Source organism: Acartia tonsa, chromosome 3 (assembly GCF_053477335.1).
Source record: "Acartia tonsa isolate MP-2025a chromosome 3, ASM5347733v1, whole genome shotgun sequence".
Lineage (NCBI taxonomy): Eukaryota > Metazoa > Arthropoda > Copepoda > Calanoida > Acartiidae > Acartia > Acartia tonsa.
In genome coordinates this window covers 5,069,980-5,088,757 of record NC_137262.1, presented here as the reverse complement: position 1 = coordinate 5,088,757, position 18,778 = coordinate 5,069,980, and the positions used below count along the sequence as shown (strand labels likewise).

General features: G+C 34.8%; 2 protein-coding genes across 2 annotated transcripts; both read left to right on the top strand.

Annotated features, from left to right (window-relative positions):
• The first annotated feature begins 35 nt into the window (after positions 1-35).
• Positions 36-10,224, top strand: Kat60 (katanin p60). Its single transcript, XM_080152395.1, has 10 exons — positions 36-926; positions 1,442-1,572; positions 1,845-2,318; positions 2,757-2,930; positions 3,106-3,218; positions 3,498-3,564; positions 3,784-3,870; positions 7,096-7,229; positions 8,133-8,325; positions 9,204-10,224. Exons 1-10 carry the CDS (start codon positions 800-802, stop codon positions 9,297-9,299), a joined length of 1,596 nt encoding a protein of 531 aa, XP_080008521.1. The 5' UTR covers positions 36-799; the 3' UTR covers positions 9,300-10,224.
• A 3,783-nt stretch (positions 10,225-14,007) lies between these two features.
• LOC145313119 (uncharacterized) lies at positions 14,008-18,773 on the top strand. Its single transcript, XM_080152387.1, has 2 exons — positions 14,008-14,284; positions 17,732-18,773. The coding sequence occupies exons 1-2, from the start codon at positions 14,051-14,053 to the stop codon at positions 18,581-18,583; spliced, it is 1,086 nt and encodes a 361-aa protein (XP_080008513.1). The 5' UTR covers positions 14,008-14,050; the 3' UTR covers positions 18,584-18,773.
• Positions 18,774-18,778: the final 5 nt, after the last annotated feature.

Here is an 18,778-nt window from a genome sequence, read left to right as displayed (position 1 = left end):
ATTTATTTCATTTCTGCTCTGCTATTTGTGTTCTATATTGTGCACCTGTCCCATGCATTGTGTCTGTCTTAAATTGTGCATTATCAATTTTTCAAAGTCAATGGGCAATACAGAAAAAATAAAATCTGGTATACAAAAATTCCTTTTGGTAGGTATCTTATTTTGTTTAACTTTATCGAATTTTAAAGTTATTTAATAACAATAATTTACAGAGAAACTTACAAAGCAAGTTATTTCTTTTTTTACATTTGTTTGAATTTTTTATTAAATTTGATCTCTTTTTTAACTTATTTTGTTTGTATGCATTGATGAATTATGGTCAAGTGTTTAAATACTGTCCTTTATTGTAATTTCATTGTAGTTCTAAATATTGTAAATCAATGTATTGAAAATAGTTTGAATATTTATTTTTTTAAATTGGAAATACTTTGACTACGTTCCTAGCCAATGAAATATGTTGTTTGGGGTTTTATAGGGAGAAAGTTGACAAGTGCCCAAAGTTTTATAACAAACTTTGGGTACCTACATTTATTTAATTTTTAAAAAATTTCTTTCATTCAATAGTTTATCTACAGAAGGGGTAATTCTGTTCATCATAATTGGAAATGTACATCAATTTATCGTCCGTTGTCTTATCCCTTTAAATCTCTGGATTTTTTAAGGATTTTAAAAATCTGTAAAAAAAATATTAATTTTCTACTCAGTACAAAATGTGCAAACTTGAATCTTTCAGAATGCGCCAAGCCCCTCTCTAACTTTACCCCCACAGAACTAGAGGCTTCCAGCAGCAAGAATAAAAATGTCCATCAGTGTAACAGATATATGTGATAATACGAAGCTAGCTCGGGAGATGAGCTTGCTGGGAAACTATGAAACTGCCAGTGTTTATTATCAAGGAGTTGTTCAACAAATACATAGATTATTAGGTACGCGGTTAAGTGTTTTACAGTAAAACAAGGATGACAACCTCCTTAAGTAGCGAAGCTAAAAAAATTGATGGAAATTTCCCTCCAATTTTTTTGCTTTTTCTCGTCAAATTAGACAATTTTGAACATTTTATAGGTACAAAATTATTATTTTTCAATAAAGTTCAACTTTTATTCAACTTGGTACTTGTGATTTTTTTTGTTCTAAATATTCTAAGCATGTAACTCCAAAAAAACGTGTCAATACAAAATACAGAGGAAGTTTATTTGAAAAAAAAAGATTGTATATACTTACCAAATTATTCATATTTGTCATTGCCACATTGGCGATAAATGGCAAAATTAAATTTTCGGCGGGAGTGGGGTTTCGGCCGCCGTTTCTCAACAGCTCCATATTACACTTCATTAGAGCAACTGCCATGCCAAATTTTATTGTTAATCTCCTATTCTAAAGTCTTAAAACAGATAGGTCCTATTGCAGGAATGCCCCCCCTATATCATTACATATTATATAGGAACAATAGACGATCCAGGTAGAAAGATGAAATGGCAGCAAATCCAGGGGGAAATTGCTCAGGAGTATGACGTCATCAAGAATATTATGCAGACGCTGAATCTCTTTAAGGGTGGCCATTATGATTCTCAGGTAATATTAAAAGTTCACCTATAAAGAGCTATTTGGCTTCAATCTTTTTGGGCCAGTCAAAATAACAATTCCTTTCAAATGTGGTTCTCATGCTTGAGATAACCTGTTATATAAAATATTAAGGTTTTTTTGTTGGCAGAAGCTAAAGATTTCAGATGGTCCAATTTAGTTGTACTTTTCAGGGAATATCGTGGGGTGGTTGTTGGCTATTGTAGACAATAAGTAAATGAGCAATACCTACCTACCTAATGATAAATTATTTTTCTGCTCAGGTTGTTGGTGCCCGTTCGCATACATCATTCGAGGAACCGACCAGAGACCCAGCCGTTTGGCCGGCTCCGCCGCCGCGAGATCCTGCAGTTTGGGAGCCGCCAACCCAGGCGGCCGACCGCGGCAGCGTCAAGCCCATTCGTGGTCCCAAAAAGTCGGAGCCTAGCCGCGGTGGTAGAAACAACAAGGCCGGCGGATCAGGCGGTACAGCTGCTGCCGGTAAACGTGGCGGTCCACCGAGTAAAGATGGCAAGAAAGGACGTTCCAGCAATGTTACGTATGGAAATGTTGCTAGTATGGGCAGTAGTGGTGGAGGGCCCAAGGCTCCTGGAGGATCTGGAGGCAGCAAAAAGGATGACAAGGATGATGATGGCGGTAATGGGGGCGGGGGAGTTGATGATGAAGGGCCCAGGTTTGATGGTTCGGGCTATGATGGAGATCTTGTGGATATGCTGGAGAGAGACATTGTTCAGAAGGTAATTTTAATGGAAATGTCTTGTTTAGTAGTTAGAATTCTTGTCAAACAAAGAAAGTAATAGGTACCTCTAAGTTTAAGTTTTCTTTAGTTTTATAGAAAAGGTCGTATAAAATAATTATTCTTGCTAGGAGGGAGAGGACATTTGGATGTATATTTTACTAGTCCCCAAGTTTTATATTATAAGAATATAACATTTCTCATTTGTTGACTTAACAACTTTGGGGACTTAATTTAATTTTGATTGGTTGGTTCATTAAGTTGAGTGTCCAAACGTTTCAGCCATAAATTTTAATCTAAAGAAGGGTAATTTTGTGAATCATAATTAAAGATGTTCATCAATTTATGGGCCATTGACTTATCCCTTTAGTTCCCTGGATTTATGAGGTTTTTTGTATTTAAAATTAAATATCTATAAAAGTTTATTTTTTTTTATTAGGATCCAAACATCCGTTGGGACGACATAGCCGACCTGCACGAGGCCAAGCGGCTGTTGGAGGAGGCCGTCGTCCTTCCCATGTGGATGCCAGATTTCTTCAAGGGTATCCGTAGGCCCTGGAGGGGTGTACTCATGGTGGGTCCTCCAGGCACTGGTAAAACTATGCTTGCCAAGGTAAAGATGATTATTTTAATAAATTTTAGAAAAAAGCTCACTAAAGATAGAAGTCTTATTTTATAACTTTTAAACATATACAAATTCTATACCTAATGATTTTAAGTTTATTCATGTTATTTAGGTAATTTATATCTTTTTTTAAGGCGAAGATGTATTATTTCTATAATTCTAGGCTGTTGCAACAGAGTGTGGAACAACTTTTTTCAATGTGTCCTCCAGTACTCTGACCTCCAAGTATAGAGGAGAGTCGGAGAAATTGGTTCGTCTACTTTTTGAGATGGCTAGGTTAGTTGATAGATTAATTTTTTATTGCATCAAATGTTATGAAAGTAAATAAATGTAAGTTTAGTGGGTAGAGTTAGTATGGCGACCCTTAAATCTACACACAGCATTACCTGAGAAATGAATATAATCTTCCTTTAAAGGAACAAGGGTTCTTATTCTTTTTTAAATTTTCCTTCGTACTAAAAGAATTTATGCATACGTTTAGGTAATATTTTTATTTTGTCAAATGTATTTAAAATCGTTGTGTGCCTTGGTCAACTATTTTTATTTTATTTTTAGATTCTATGCTCCAAGTACTATATTCATTGACGAGATTGATTCCCTGTGTTCTCGCAGAGGCAGTGAGGTAAGGTTTTTTTGCCAACCATTAGATTGTTCTTATTCATCAAATTAAATCCAAACAAAAGTGATGTGTTTGTTGCAATGGACGTTGTAGGTTATATACCTTATACCAAGTATAATAATATGTAGTAACATGGATTTTAACTTCGATTGGATTTTAAGCTTGGAACTTTTTCGAATCAGCTTGTTTATTATTATTTTGAATATGATTTTCCTTGTTCAGAGTGAACACGAGGCCTCTAGGAGGGTGAAATCAGAGCTGCTAGTCCAGATGGATGGTATGTCTAGTATTACAGATGAACCTGGTAAGGTAAGTAAGAGTTACTGCTAGTCCAGATGGATGGTATGTCTAGTATTACAGATGAACCTGGTAAGGTAAGTAAGAGTTACTACTAGTACAGATGGATGGTATGTCTAGTATTACAGATGAACCTGGTAAGGTAAGTAAGAGTTACTACTAGTACAGATGGATGGTATGTCTAGTATTACAGATGAACCTGGCAAGGTAAGTAAGAGTTACTACTAGTACAGATGGATGGTATGTCTAGTATAACAAGATGAACCTGGTAAGGTAAGTAAGAGTTACTACTAGTACAGAAGGATGGTATGTCTAGTATTACAGATGAACCTGGTAAGGTAAGTAAGAGTTACTACTAGTACAGATGGATGGTGTATGTCTAGTATTACAGATGAACCTCGTAAGGTAAGTAAGAGTTACTACTAGTACAGATGGATGGTATGTCTAGTATTACAGATGAACCTGGTAAGGTAAGTAAGAGTTACTTCTAGTACAGATGGATGGTATGACTAGTATTACAGATGAACCTGGTAAGGTAAGTAAGAGTTACTACTAGTACAGATGGATGGTATGTCTAGTATTACAGATGAACCTGGTAAGGTAAGTAAGAGTTACTACTAGTACAGATGGATGGTATGTCTAGTATTACAGATGAACCTGGTAAGGTAAGTAAGAGTTACTTCTAGTACAGATGGATGGTATGTCTAGTATTACAGATGAACCTGGTAAGGTAAGTAAGAGTTACTACTAGTACAGATGGATGGTATGTCTAGTATTACAGATGAACCTGGTAAGGTAAGTTAGAGTTACTACTAGTACAGATGGATGGTATGTCTAGTATTACAGATGAACCTGGTAAGGTAAGTAAGAGTTACTACTAGTACAGATGGATGGTATGTCTAGTATTACAGATGAACCTGGCAAGGTAAGAAATAAAATTATTAATGACATACAGGGTTGTCATATCGGGCGGGCGCTTTTGGGTGGGCGGTTTTAGGGGGGCGGTTTCGGGCTGCCCTTTATTGGGTCCTTTTGGGCAGATTTGGGCACCCTCCGTTTTGGGGGGTGAGATAAAGGGGAGGGGCGGGCCTATTTTTTGGGTGATATTCAGGGTTGTCAAATTGGGCGGGCGGGGTCCTTTTGGGCAGATTTTGGCACCCTCCATTTTGGGGGGTGAAAAAAATGGGAATGGGGGCAGACCTATTTTTTGGGTGATATTAACTATTATATAAATTAGTAAGCTTTTTTTGGATTTTGCTAACCGCTGAACCGATATGGTTCTCCTTTCCAGTGGAGCTTTTATAGGTCCTGGGATGGTTTTAGGCTATTTTATATCCTTTTTATATGCTTTTTGCGACATTTGCCCAAAAAGGGTGCCTAAAACCACTTTTGGGCGCCCAAAACCCTTTTTAGCAATTAGGCGGCCCGTTATCGAAAAAAATGCCCAATATGACAAACCCTTATGACATAACCTAAGTATCATAAAATACATTTCCAATGCCAAACAGATCCATTAATACAATTTTAACACTTCTCATTTACAAGACCATAAATTACATTTAAGCGGGGGGAGGCGGGTTTAACATTCTTTTAAATCAAAACCGCGGAACCGCCGTTTTCCGCCGAATTGTTTTTGTTTTTTTCTCACCAAATTAAATAAGGGGGGGGGGGGTTAATGCAACCATATCGTAATCAATGATTAAATGGCATTTAGAGTTCGAATTTCGATCTGAAATTTTGCATGAATAATCCTTGGTAGGTCTATTTTCCCTAAATCGAACAAAAAGTTGAAAGTTGACTGGCGGCTCATCCGTTTTGTCATTTTTTTTATATCTTAGGAGCAAAATAGTCACGAAACCTATCTCCACATAATACTTTTTGTCGCTCAAAAACCTTATCAAATGGTTCTAGCTGGTAGCTGCTGGTACTAGAAAGGGGGGGGGCGGATGTGCCACTTTTTGAAATCAAAAGTAAAACACGCATGATCTCAGCCCATAAAAGAGTTACAGCTCTAAAATTTGGCACAGCAATTGCTTTTGTGGAGAACAATATGGAACTGTGAAGAAACGGCGGCGGAACCGCCGCTCCCGCCGAAAACCGCCGTTTTTCCGCCGATTTTTTTTTGCCTTTTCTCGCCATAATAAACAATTTTGAATCATCTGAGATAAACTTTTTTTTTCATAAAAAAAATCCCTTATATTTTCACGTGACACTTGTAATATTTCAAACATGTCAATATTTTAAAATATTTAAGTGTAAAATCTTTTGTCAAGTGAAAATATAATGAAAATTTTTATGAAAAAAAAAATTTATCTCAGATGATTGAAAATTGTCTATTATGGCGAGAAAAGACAAAAAAAAATTCGGCGGGAAATCGGCGGTTTTCGGCGGGAGCGGCAGTTCCGCCGCCGTTTCTTCACAGTTCCATTTTGTTCTCCACAAAAGCAACTGCTGTGCCAAATTTTAGAGCTGTAACTCTTTTATGGGCTGAGATCATGCGCGTTTTCTTTTGGTTTTAAAAAGTGGCACATCCGCCCCCCCCCCCCTTTAAAAAATGGTTATTGCTATCATTTAACATGAAATAAACCAAAGATATGTTTTAAAAAGTTGATTCCTTTGATGAATTTGCCCTTAAAATAGGCAAAAAACGGCTAAACGGCTGAGCCGTCAGCTGTTACTTTTCCATTTTTTTGTTCGATTTAGGGAAAATAGACCTACCAAGGATTAATCATAAAAAATTTCAGATCGAAATTCGAATTCTAAGTGCCATTTAATCATTGATTACGAGATGGTTGCATTAACCCCCCCCCCCCCCACCCCCTTTTTTATATTATTTGTGACAACCCTTTTTTTTAACAAAAAATTCCTTGTATTTGTTTATGTTGAAGATGTTTACTATTGAAAAAAGTGTCAAATGAAGATATAAGCGAAAAATAATAAGTTTGTCTCAGATGATTTAAAATTGTTTTATTTGGCAAGGAAAAGCTAAAACAATTCGGCGGAAAACGGCGGTTCCGCGGTTTTGATTTAAAAGATTTTGACGGAAAACGGCGGTTTTCTTTTCTATGAGAGCGGTAGTTCCGCCGCCATTTCTTCACAGTTCCACATTGTACTGCCATGCCAACTTCCAATGCTGTAAATATTTTTTTAGTTGAGTTCCTTTGACTTGTAGTTTTGGTTTCAAAAAGTGTCACACCCGCCTCCCCCCTTAAATTTTTTAATGAATGAAAATTTTAGGTAGTTATGGTGCTCGCAGCTACCAACTTCCCATGGGATATTGACGAGGCTCTGAGAAGAAGATTAGAGAAACGAATTTACATTCCACTACCCACCACAGAGGGTAGAGAAGCTTTGCTCAAGATTAATTTGAGGTTTGCCTATACTTAGTTAACAAGATTAGAGTTAGTATTTTCACTGAAAAACTTGTAGGACATAGCAAGCATAAAAGTAAATAAAATTGACTTTTGATATTTTTCAATTGAATATTTTATATGACCTAAACATTTCCAATGTTATTGAGAAAATATAAAATAATAAGTTTTTTGTTTAAAGCCTAAGATCTCAGAAATTTCTGTTTGAATTGGTTGTAAGTTTCAGAAAAACTTGTTGTGTGATTATTATTGCGAAGAGAAATTCGAGTCAACACATGGAGAATTGAACTCGAACTCTCACCAGTGGTAACACACTGTGCTACGGTGGTGAGAGTTCAAGTTAAATTCTCCATGTGTCGACTCGAATTTCTCTTCGCATTAATAATCACACAACTTCCCCTGGTTGTGTAAGAAAGGGATTATTGAGTAAGTTTGGATACTCAATAGTAACGTACATAATATCAGTACTTCCCTTATCCCAAGCTCCTCTGCGGAGAGCGTCATTCATTACGGTGACTTAATTTGGGACACCGGCCATACTCGGCGAGGGTGAGGTAATAATGAGTAGCTCTCATGAGATAGCGGGTCAAGTCATAATGTGCTTGAACGTGGAGCTTGATGGCCCTAGTGGCTATACAAAAGTGTCTTAACCTACTCCATGACTACTTAGGTCCAAACTCTAAGAAACTATGGCTAATCAATCAATCAATCAAGAAAAACTTGTATGTATGTATATCCTATTTGTGGTGGCTTTTAGCTATTTTCCTGTCCTCCGCGGCCCTCCCCTAGAGAATAATATATTAAATAATGTAAATAAGAAAGTAATGTCAATAATCTATTTTGAATTTAATTATTGTATATGTCATCTTGATTAGTATCTAATCATATGCTTTCTACTTTTAGAGAGGTTAAAGCCGAAGAAAATCTTGATTTGAAAACCATAGCCCGCAAACTTGACGGGTACAGCGGTGCTGACATCACCAACGTGTGCAGGGACGCCTCCATGATGTCCATGAGGAAGAAGATTGCGGGACTCAAACCCTCGGAGATCAGGAACTTGGGCAAGGAGGAGCTAGATCTACCTGTTACTAAGGATGTAAGTTGTTCATTAACAAGGATCTTAAGGGATTAGGCAATGGACGAAAAAAAAACACCCCTTTTCTACATTAAAATTTGTGGTTGTAAAATTTTTAATTAACCAAGTAAGATTCAATGAAAAAGCTACAAGTTTCTGAGCCAACGAATAAGAAACTTAAGTTACATGTCAAATTGACAGTCCAATGTTTCCTCCCTCCCTGACAAAAAGTGTCACAAATACTTGTAGAACACTCCCCTTGTCGTTTTTTTTATCCAAGGTTGCTCAGCAATACTGTAAAAGCTCCGGTTAGGAAATGGGTCAGATTTTTTAATTTTTGCATACATTAGCAATTGCCAATATCTATCGGATTTCATAAATAAATTTTGCTTCAAGCATTAAAATAATTTCTCGTATTCATTTGAATCCGGTGGATAGAAACCGGTTCTCATCCATACGAAAAAACTATGTCTAGCATCGTATTATATCCAGCTTTCTACGAATATAAAAATGTACAATCATAATATTAAAACCAGTTTTTTTAGCCGGTGCCTTCGGCACCCCGGGGCTAATAAAACCTAGTTTTAATCTCATAATTGTACATTCTATATCCGCGGAAAGCCGTTTATAATACGATGCGAGAAATAACTATTCCAGTCGTTCAGTTGGTTGTTTACAAACATGCAGTACTCTTCAGCTTCCTAGTTGGGCAATAATAAGGAGGACAAAAGATGGGTTTAACTTTGGCTTCCCTTCACAAGGAGTTGGGTTTCACTTGGGTTGCGAAAACCCGACTAATGCATGTATGGAATCATGTATGCCTGTAGACAAAAGGACAATGATTTTTTGATATCTAAAACGCATAAGTTTGGACGAAAACTAATCTTGTTTTAATTTAGGATTTCCTGGAGGCTTTGAACAAGTGTAACAAGTCTGTATCCAAAGAGGATCTGGACAAGTATGAAAAATGGATGGAGGAGTTTGGATCTTCTTAAAATATGCAATCAATCAATCCATCTATCACATATTATTAGAAAATATTATAAATAAATAAGAAAAAATGATAATATTAGATTTGGGTGATCATGATGTTAGGTGTTGTAAGTTGGTGAAAGGGATTATAGTTTAAAAAAATGTTTTAAAAAACTTGTAATAAGAATCTTTTTGTAGAACAGTTTGCCTTAAAGAAATACTTTTTTTCACTTAGAGATTAGTCTTTATTTGTTTAGACAATAGACATGCACTTGCATTTAGCTGTTAAAGATTGGGGTAGGTGGGGCAATGTTCATTGTTCATCTTAAAGTTTTTAATGATGTTTAGAATATAAGAGAAAATAATCCTTTGATATTTTGGTAACTTAATATTAATAAGTAAAAAAGCTTGAAATTTTTTAAAAAGTTTCCCCCTCTAAATTTTCTAAGATATTTTAGAATTAACTGTTATTTATAAAAGTTTATACCTAATGCAATTTGTATTATTATATTTATACATTGATAAAAACAATGATTAATATAACAAAAATCTTCCAATTTTTAAAATGTAACAGTACCTACCGTCCTTGATAACTATGATAAAATTAACTCAACCGTCCATTTATGTAAAACTAATCGTCCAGTGATGCACTTAAAACTAAAATTTAACGATACTAACTTTTTGTAATTTTTACAATGTTTTAGATTATATAAAAGATTTATACATAATGAATACGTCGTAAGTTTTTAATCTAAATAATGCATTTGAAAGAAAAAAAAACTTAGCTAATTTGTTTTTAGTTAGAAAACTAGTCAATTTGAAAAAAATATATACTCAAGAAAAAAATTTAGATAGTCACTAAAAACAAATGTTAATTAGTTAACCAAGTTTATTATAAGTTTATAGAATTAATATTATTATAACAAATGAATAAATTTTAGTATAAAATGTTTAGTTGTAATGACTTTTCTTTAGATGTTGTGACATAATTTCAGATAATATAATATGAATTTAACAAAATGGTAAAATGAATTATGACAATTTGGTGAAGTTGGCATATATTCTCTTTTTACACACTTTGAAGAGAAAAATGCGTTTAGATTTTTGGCTTCCCCACAAAAAAAAGTCAATAGTAAGGTTCCAGGGGTATCTAAAACATAGGTTACAATTAAGTTTATAAGTTTTTTTAATGGGAATTTTAAACTGATGAAAACTAAAATTGCTAGTAACAGAATTTATATTCCATGATTTCTTTAGGGTTCCACTTAAAGTAAAACTTAGCTTTATATTTTTAACTAGTTTATTTTTATTAGGATTAATATTAACAATGATGACAACATCAATAAAAGCGAAGCACTGAAACGGTAGGACAAACGGACATTAACAATTGTATAGTATCTGAACTGAATAACCAGAAAATAAAAGTATAAGAGTCGAAGCAAAATTGTAAGTAAATTCGGTGAAAAACTGCTGTGTATAGGATAATGTTTATGGACATGCTTACATCTTTAAAATCAGATCAAACGGATAATTAGATCACATAAAAATTTGTTGTTAAAAAAGTAGAAAAATCAACATGTTTAAAATGGACGTACGGACATTTTTGTAATGATTATAGAGTTGCTACGCTTTCTAAATCGTACCTAACTACTACAGGAATCACCATGCAAAGTTTGAAATCGATAGGACAATTCTAACATGCCTAAATTAACGAATAAAAGCTAACTATCTCGGACGGACGGACCGACCCTAATTTTAGAAAAGCTTCGCTTTTAACAAGGAGTAGGATAAAAATTAAAAATCATCTTTTTCTTGCTAGGCTTTCTTTAACTTAAGTTTACTAAAACAAACAGGGAGGGAAGGGATACTGGGCACTTAATTACACTATAGTTTAGTAACGTTATCTTATTCGTTGGCTCAACAACATGGAGACTTTTATTGAATCTTTATCGATTGTTTCATAAAATTCAGTTTTTAAACGTTTCAACCAATAAGAGGGGGGGAAGTTCTGACACATTTGCGTAAACCTGGTATATAGGCTTTATCTTTGGACTGAGAGGATAGGTTATTAAAGATAAAATCATTCTTACAGTAGCGTGCGAACCGAAGGGGGCATTTGGGGCAATCGCCCCCCCCTAGCGACCAAAACGCCCCCCATTGCCCCCCCCTAGCAACCGCCCCCCCTGCCCCCCCCTAAATGTTAAAAAATGCCCCATTTTGCCCCCCCCTGGTCAACAAAAATGCCCCTTTTTGCCCCCTACCCTACAAAAAGCAAAACTATCCCAGTTTCCAAAAAAAAGACCAAGAAATACTCAACAAAAAAAAAAATTTTGGCGCTTCGCGCCAAACAGAGAGTTACTATTCATTTAACCCTACCAAATTTTTAAATTAGTGTAGAAATTAGGTTATAATCTTTATTCACTGAACATAACAAACCAGGTTATAGGAAGTATTTTATTTTGTATAATATAAACTTTTTACCAAAGAAATTTTGTACATCCCCAATGATGATACACAAAATTACCCCTTAGTAGTTTGATTAGTGGATGAAATGTATGGAAACTCGACTTAATTAACCAACCAATCAAAATTCCATTAAAGTCCCCAAAGTTGTTGAGCCAACGAATAAGAAAATTTTATATGAAATATTGGGGACTAATGTAATAAATAGCCCAAAAACTCCTCCCTCCCTGCATATTAGAAGAAAAAAATTTGCGCTTCGCGCTCTTCTAAATGGTTTCTGCTATGAAATATTAGGGACTAGTGTAATAAATAGCCCAAAAACCCCTCCCTCCCTGCATATTTGAAGAAAAAAATTTGCGCTTCGCGCCCTTCCAAATGGTTTCTGCTATGAAATATTGGGGACTAGTGTAATAAATAGCCCAAAAACCCCTCCCTCCCTGCATATTTAAAGAAAAAAATTTGCGCTTCGCGCCCTTCCAAATGGTTTCTGCTATGAAATTTTGGGGACTAGTGTAAAAAATATGCCAAAAACCCCTCCACCCTGCATATTAGAAGAAAAAAATTTGCGCTTCACGCCCTTCCAAATGGTTTTTGCTATGAAATATTGGGGAATAGTGTAATAAATAGCCCAAAAACCCCTCCCTCTCTGCATATTTGAAGAAAAAAATTTGCGCTTCGCACCCTTCCAAATGATTTCTGCTTTTTATCACAATGAAAGGACAAGTAATTTTTTTTTATTTTTTACATAGTTCATTATATCTTTGGTTTTTATGGTATGATAAATTTTTTGTGGAATATGATATTAAAAAAAATAAAATTTCTTGCTGTTTCGAGCATCCAGTATGTAATTTACTTTGACTTTCATCACACAACATACAGGAAAAAGGATTTGTGACTTTTTCTACCTAAAATATATATTTATTTCAACAGATGCTCTTTAAATCTACTTGTCTGTATTCTTATTGATGATTTTTTGTGCTTTGCTATATAAAGATGTTGTCATCCTTGTTGTCATACAATAAAGAAATATCTAATATCATTTTTTCATATTAGGTTGATTTTTGGTAAATTATTTCCAAAATGAGTGTTTTTATCTCCCCCCCCCCAAGTTTTTTTAATGGGGTTATTCATCCTTCCTGCTGAGATTTTATAACATCCCCTTCCACCCATTAAAAATATTTTGTGGTGGAGGGGGGGGGGGGGAAGGTTAATTTATCTTCTGTACTATTTTTTCGAAGATGCTTTCTAGCTCCCTTCCCTTCGGTCATTGCAGGGTGGGGAGAAGGGATGGGGGAGAAGAGATGGGGCGGGGAGAGATGGGGGGGGAGAGGTGGGGGATATAAATGAGAAATAGGGATGGGGGAAGGGATGGGGAAGAAGGAATAAGGACTAGGAGGCCCATAATCAAATAATCCCACCCCTTAAAACGCCCTTATGTAAAATTAGTATATATAATCAAAATGCCCCCCCCTAAAGCAAAGTGCCCCCCCGGGGCACTTTGATTTAGGGGGGGGCAAAATTTTACAAAATCTTCAAAATGCCCCCCCCTAGACAAAGTGCTTCGCACGCCACTGCATTCTTATATGATGAATTTTCCTAAGTTTTGAGATTTTTTGGATAGGCCTCCAGGTTCCGGAGCTTCAGACCTCCAGGTGGTCTCTGTACAGGTGAAAGTTAAAAATTAAATTTTTTTGAAGAGTTAGAGGTCAACTTATAAAACAAAATATGCAGCTTTTTGAATGTTATTCACATATTTAAAGAAAAAACATACATATTTTGTTCCATAAGCTGACATCTAACTCTTTAAAAAAAATTTGATTTTTAACTTTCACCCGTACAGAGACCACCTGGAGGCCTGGAGCTCCGGAACCTGGAGGCCTATTCAAAAATCTTAAAACTTAGGAAAATTCATCATATAAGAATGATTTTATCTTTAATAACCTATCCTCTCAGTCCAAAGATAACGCCTATATACCAGGTTTACGCAAATGTGTCAGAACTCCCCCCCCCCCTCTTATAGTCTACATAATGGATAATTTTGTGCATCATCATTAGGAATATTATGTTGGCTCAAAAACTCGTTGACTTTGATTGGTTGGTTCGAAACTTTTTACCTATAATTTTATTCTATCCTAAGATGTAATTTAGTCTTGAGATGTATATCAATTTATCGTACATTGTCTTATCCCTTAAGATCGTTGTGTAACTGTCGTTTGCTAATTCCTATTTCCCTGGTTACTGTATTTTTTAATTGAAATGTTGTTTTGTAACAGAAAATTTACATTTCAGAAAACCATATAGTTAACACAAAATGGGAACTAAAGTGGATAAAAAAAGCAGTGACAGCCTAAAGGTCAAGAAGTCTAGTTCTAAGGTTGCTAAAGTCAAAGTTACCGATGACAGCCTAAAGGTCAAGAAGTCTGGTACCAAGGTTGCTAAAGTCAAAGTTACCGATGACAGCCTAAAGGTCAAGAAGTCTGGTACCAAGGTTGCTGAAGTCAAAGTCACGCCTTCCATGAAACCGGACAAAAGTGAAAAGAAAAAGGTAAGTTTTATAAATATTATATATGCCTCGGTTTTGACCAGAGGTGGATTCTTTAAAAAAATTTGCCCCACTAAACGCTTAGTGGGGCAAAATTGTTTTCGTAAAAAATCCTCCAAAATCACATAAAAAATCTACAAAAATTAAATAAAATCTTATGTTAACCCTTCTATGATTTTGTTTAATTTTTGTAGATTTTCAATGTGATTTTGGTGGATTTTTCATGAACAAATTTTTGCCCCACTAAGCGATTAGTGGGACATTTTTTTTTAAAGAATCCACCTCAGTGGTGTATTTTCTGCACAAGATTCATATTTTCCCCTGCTGCAAAATATTTCATTTATTTCCCAACACTAGTTTTTGAAAGCTTAGCTTTTCTATAATTAGGGTCAGTCCATAACGGTTAGCTCTTTTCGTTAATTTAGACATTTTATAAAAGTCCTATCGATTTCAAACTTTGCATTGTGATTCCTGTAATAGTTAGGTATGATTTAGAAAGCATAGCAACTCTATTTAAATGTTTCTATAATGTCCGTACGTCCATTTAAACATGTTGATTTTAAACTTTTTTACAACAAATTTTTATTTCAGCCGTTTTGCCATTTCTTGCCTATCTATACTGCAAATTAGTCACGAAACCTATCTCCATATAATACTCTTTGCCACTCCAAAACTCTATCAAACGGTTCTAGACGGTAGCTGTTTGTACTAGAAGTTATTTTTTGTGTGTGAATATTCTAGGTTTCTAGCAACAAAAATAAGTTTCACCATGGTTTTATATTTATTAAAATAAACTTCGAAAGAGACAGACAGACGGACGGACGGACAGACATCATTCTACTTTGTATTATAAATAATTGAATTGTCTGTCTTAATAAAACTTTTGTTTCATTATTTTTCATCTTTTTTAGAGTTTTTTAGCTTAATTTATATAGTAAACAAGACTCAGTCGTTCCAAGTTCTAATTGTATGTCTTATCTGCTAAAGTAGCATGATGTATGTGTGAAATTGTGTTCATCTTCACACATTTCATTTTTATCCTTTTTTTGAAAAAAGGCATATACTTGTCACTTCTTCCAACAATTGAAAATCTAGTTTTAGTGTCTCTTCGTCATTTGTATGTCCCTTGGGACCTTTAAGACATTGGTCTCCAAAAAGTTTTGGAATAATATCCAAAAGGGATAGTTGCATGAAGGGCATTTTTAAAAAAAATTATTTCAAGCAAAAGTTACAAATATACCGTGAAACATATTTTTTGTATTACAATAAATAAATAACAATCAATTAACCATCACTAAATTAGACGTCATGCTGTTTTTGTGAAAATAAGCTAGCTATATAAATTGCTTATGTCACAAAAAACGATTTTCATGTCATTAAATTTTAAAAATTATTTGGTAGAAAATTAAAATTCTTTCAAATATATGCCATATAGGTAGATATAGTTTAAACTATTGACCAGGTTCATACAATTAAGTTCAAATGCATTTCATGCTAATACCTTGCTCTTGTTATTCGTTCAAAACTTCCTTAACATTTCGAAGTTTTTTTTAATAAGTATAAAACCATGGTGAAACTTATTTTTGCTGCTAGAAACATAGAATATTCACACACAAAAAAATACCCAAATTCACTCTTGGAGGGTGCTTAAAATAACTTACTCTTATTCGTGCATAGTCCCCTTTCTATATTCTCTGGGGTTTGTATCTATAAGAAAGTGATATTTTTATATGATTTAAGCATCAGCTTTCATGAAAACTTATCATGCTTTTGAATAAAAGAGGACTATCTACGAACTTGAGCAAGTGATTTTAAGCACCTTCCAACATTGATCCATAGTATTTTTTAGTGAATATACTAGGTTTATGTTAAATATTTGGTTTATCGACTCAAAAGTTATGCTTCACCATGGTTTTATATGAAAAAAACTTTAAAATGTAAAGCATTTTTAGATATAATATCATCAACTGCTTTGTTGAGTTCAAAGGACGAAATAAAATAAAAGCATCAAATGCTGTAAATTGCAAAAGTACATTAATAAAACTGTTAAAAATATTACAGGCTACCAACCCTTTTCTAAACATACATTTGTAATCAAAATGATATACTTTTGTGTCAAAGCTTTTAAACAACAGTTTGAACTCATCAAAACATTTGATGAATTTGCACCAAACTATGCTTAACATTCAAAGTTTTTTTCATATAAAACCATGGTGAAACCTAACTTTTTATTCGATAAACCAAATAATAAACAGGAACCTAGTATATTCACTAAAAAAATGCCAAGGATCAATGCTGGAAGGTGCTTAAAATCACTTGCTCTTGTTCGTGGATAGTTCTCTTTAACAACATTTTTAATAGCAAATCGACTCTAAAATTCACTCTTTTCATCTGTCAGTCTGTTGTGCTATGGGGAAAAGGGGGGGGGGGGGGGTAATGCAACCATCTCGTAATCAATGATTGAATGGTACTTAGAATTCGAATTTCGATCTGAAATTTTTCATGAGTAATCCTTGGTAGCTCTATTTTCCCTAAATTGAACAAAAAGTTGGAAAAGTAACGGCTGGCGGCTCAGCCGTATAGCCGTTTTTTTGCCTATTTTCAGGGCAAATTCATCATTAATTAACTAGGAATCAACTTTTTAAAACATATTTTTGGTTTAATTCATAATAAATTATAGCAATAACCATTTTTAAAATTTCTAGTACCAACAGCTAGAACCGGCTAGAACCGTTTGATAAGGTTTTTGAGCGACAAAATGTATTATGTGGATATAGGTTTCGTGACTGATTTTCTCTTAAGATAGCCGAAAAATGGCTAAACGGCTGAGCCGCCAGCCGTTACTTTTCCATTTTTTTTGTTCGATTTAGGGAAAATAGACCTACCAAGGATTATTCATGCAAAATTTCAGATCGAAATTCGAATTCTAAGTGCCATTTAATCATTGATTACGAGATGGTTGCATTAACCCCCCCCCCCCTTACGTAGGAATCAACTTTTAAAACATATTTTTGGTTTAATTCTTGGTAAATGAAAGTACATAGGGCTTGTGACGTATCTAGGGGTAGGTTTTTATGGGTGGTGAGCTCAAAAATACTTCCAAAAATAGTGGCCGCCCATCCATATGGTAGCTTTGTAAGTTGTAATGGCCGCAGCTCAGCTGGGAGCGGCCAAGAGTAGAATGAGTAGATGGTGCTTGTGACGTGTCTAGTGGTGGGCTTTTATGGTTACTTAGCTCAAAAATAATACAAAAAATAGTGGCGGCCAATATATAGTGCTCAAAGATGAAAGGGTAAGTTACAAGTAGCTTTTTGTTAATTTTTCACTTGTTTTTTTTTATTTTCTATATTGCTATTTAAGCAAGTATGCTTTATTTAGACCTCATTACAGTTATTATTGCAAATACATTACGCTGGTATAACTTACGCGAACTAATGTGTTTATATTTAGGAAAAGGTTAAGACGACAGTTGTAGCTCCACCTAAATCCGCCAAAAAGAAGTCAGAACTGCCAGTGAGCTTAACAGTTTCAGATGTTATTGGGAAAGTTATCGTCTTTAATGGCTCTAAAAAGTTTGGTTGGATCAAAAGAAATGATGCAAAGGATGGCGATAGAGATATATATTTTCGTGGTAATGATGTACTCTGCACACCTGGCCTTGAGGTTCAATTTGATATGAAACAAACAGAGAAAGGACCACGGGCTGAGAATGTCAAAATCCTGGAAACTCCTGAAAATAAAGCTCTCAAAGATTGTATTGAAAAGAATAGAGTTGTTGAAGAAGAAGTTTCTGGTACAGTTACCTTTCGTCATAAAAACAAGACATTTGGTTTCATCAAAAGAGAAAAGGAAGCCCCAAAGACCACCAAGAAAAAAGGAAAAGAGAAAAAAGAGGATTTTGAGAAGATATATTTCTGTGAAAATGCAGAAAAATACAGACCTGGCATGAATGTTAGATTTGATATAGCACTAACAGATAAAGGCCCAAGGGCAGTAAATCTTGAAGTTTATGGAAATGATGACGATAATGACAATGAGGACGGTGATGGCAGTGAAGACGGTGTTGATATTGAGAACGACGATGACAGTGAGGATGGAGATGACAATGAGGACATTGAGGAAGGCGCTGACAGTGAGGACGGCGCTGAAAGTGATGACGGTGATAACAATGATAGTGAGGATGGTGATGACATTGAGGACAACGCTGACAGTGAGGACGGTGTTGACATTGAGGACGGCGATGGCAGTGATGAAAGTGATGAACCAGAACCCCCCAAAAAAAAGAAAAAAACGAAAAAGTGAATAATACAATCCTAAAGATTTCTTTGTTTTTAAATTATTTTCCAATAGTTACGAAGACATCTTTTTTTTGATAATTCTTGGCATTTACAATATTTTTCCTATAATTGAAGAAAGCTTATTTACATTGTTACAAATGTGTATATTTTTCTAAGACTGGAAATTATGTTCTGCTACCTACCGAATTTTTTTTTCAGA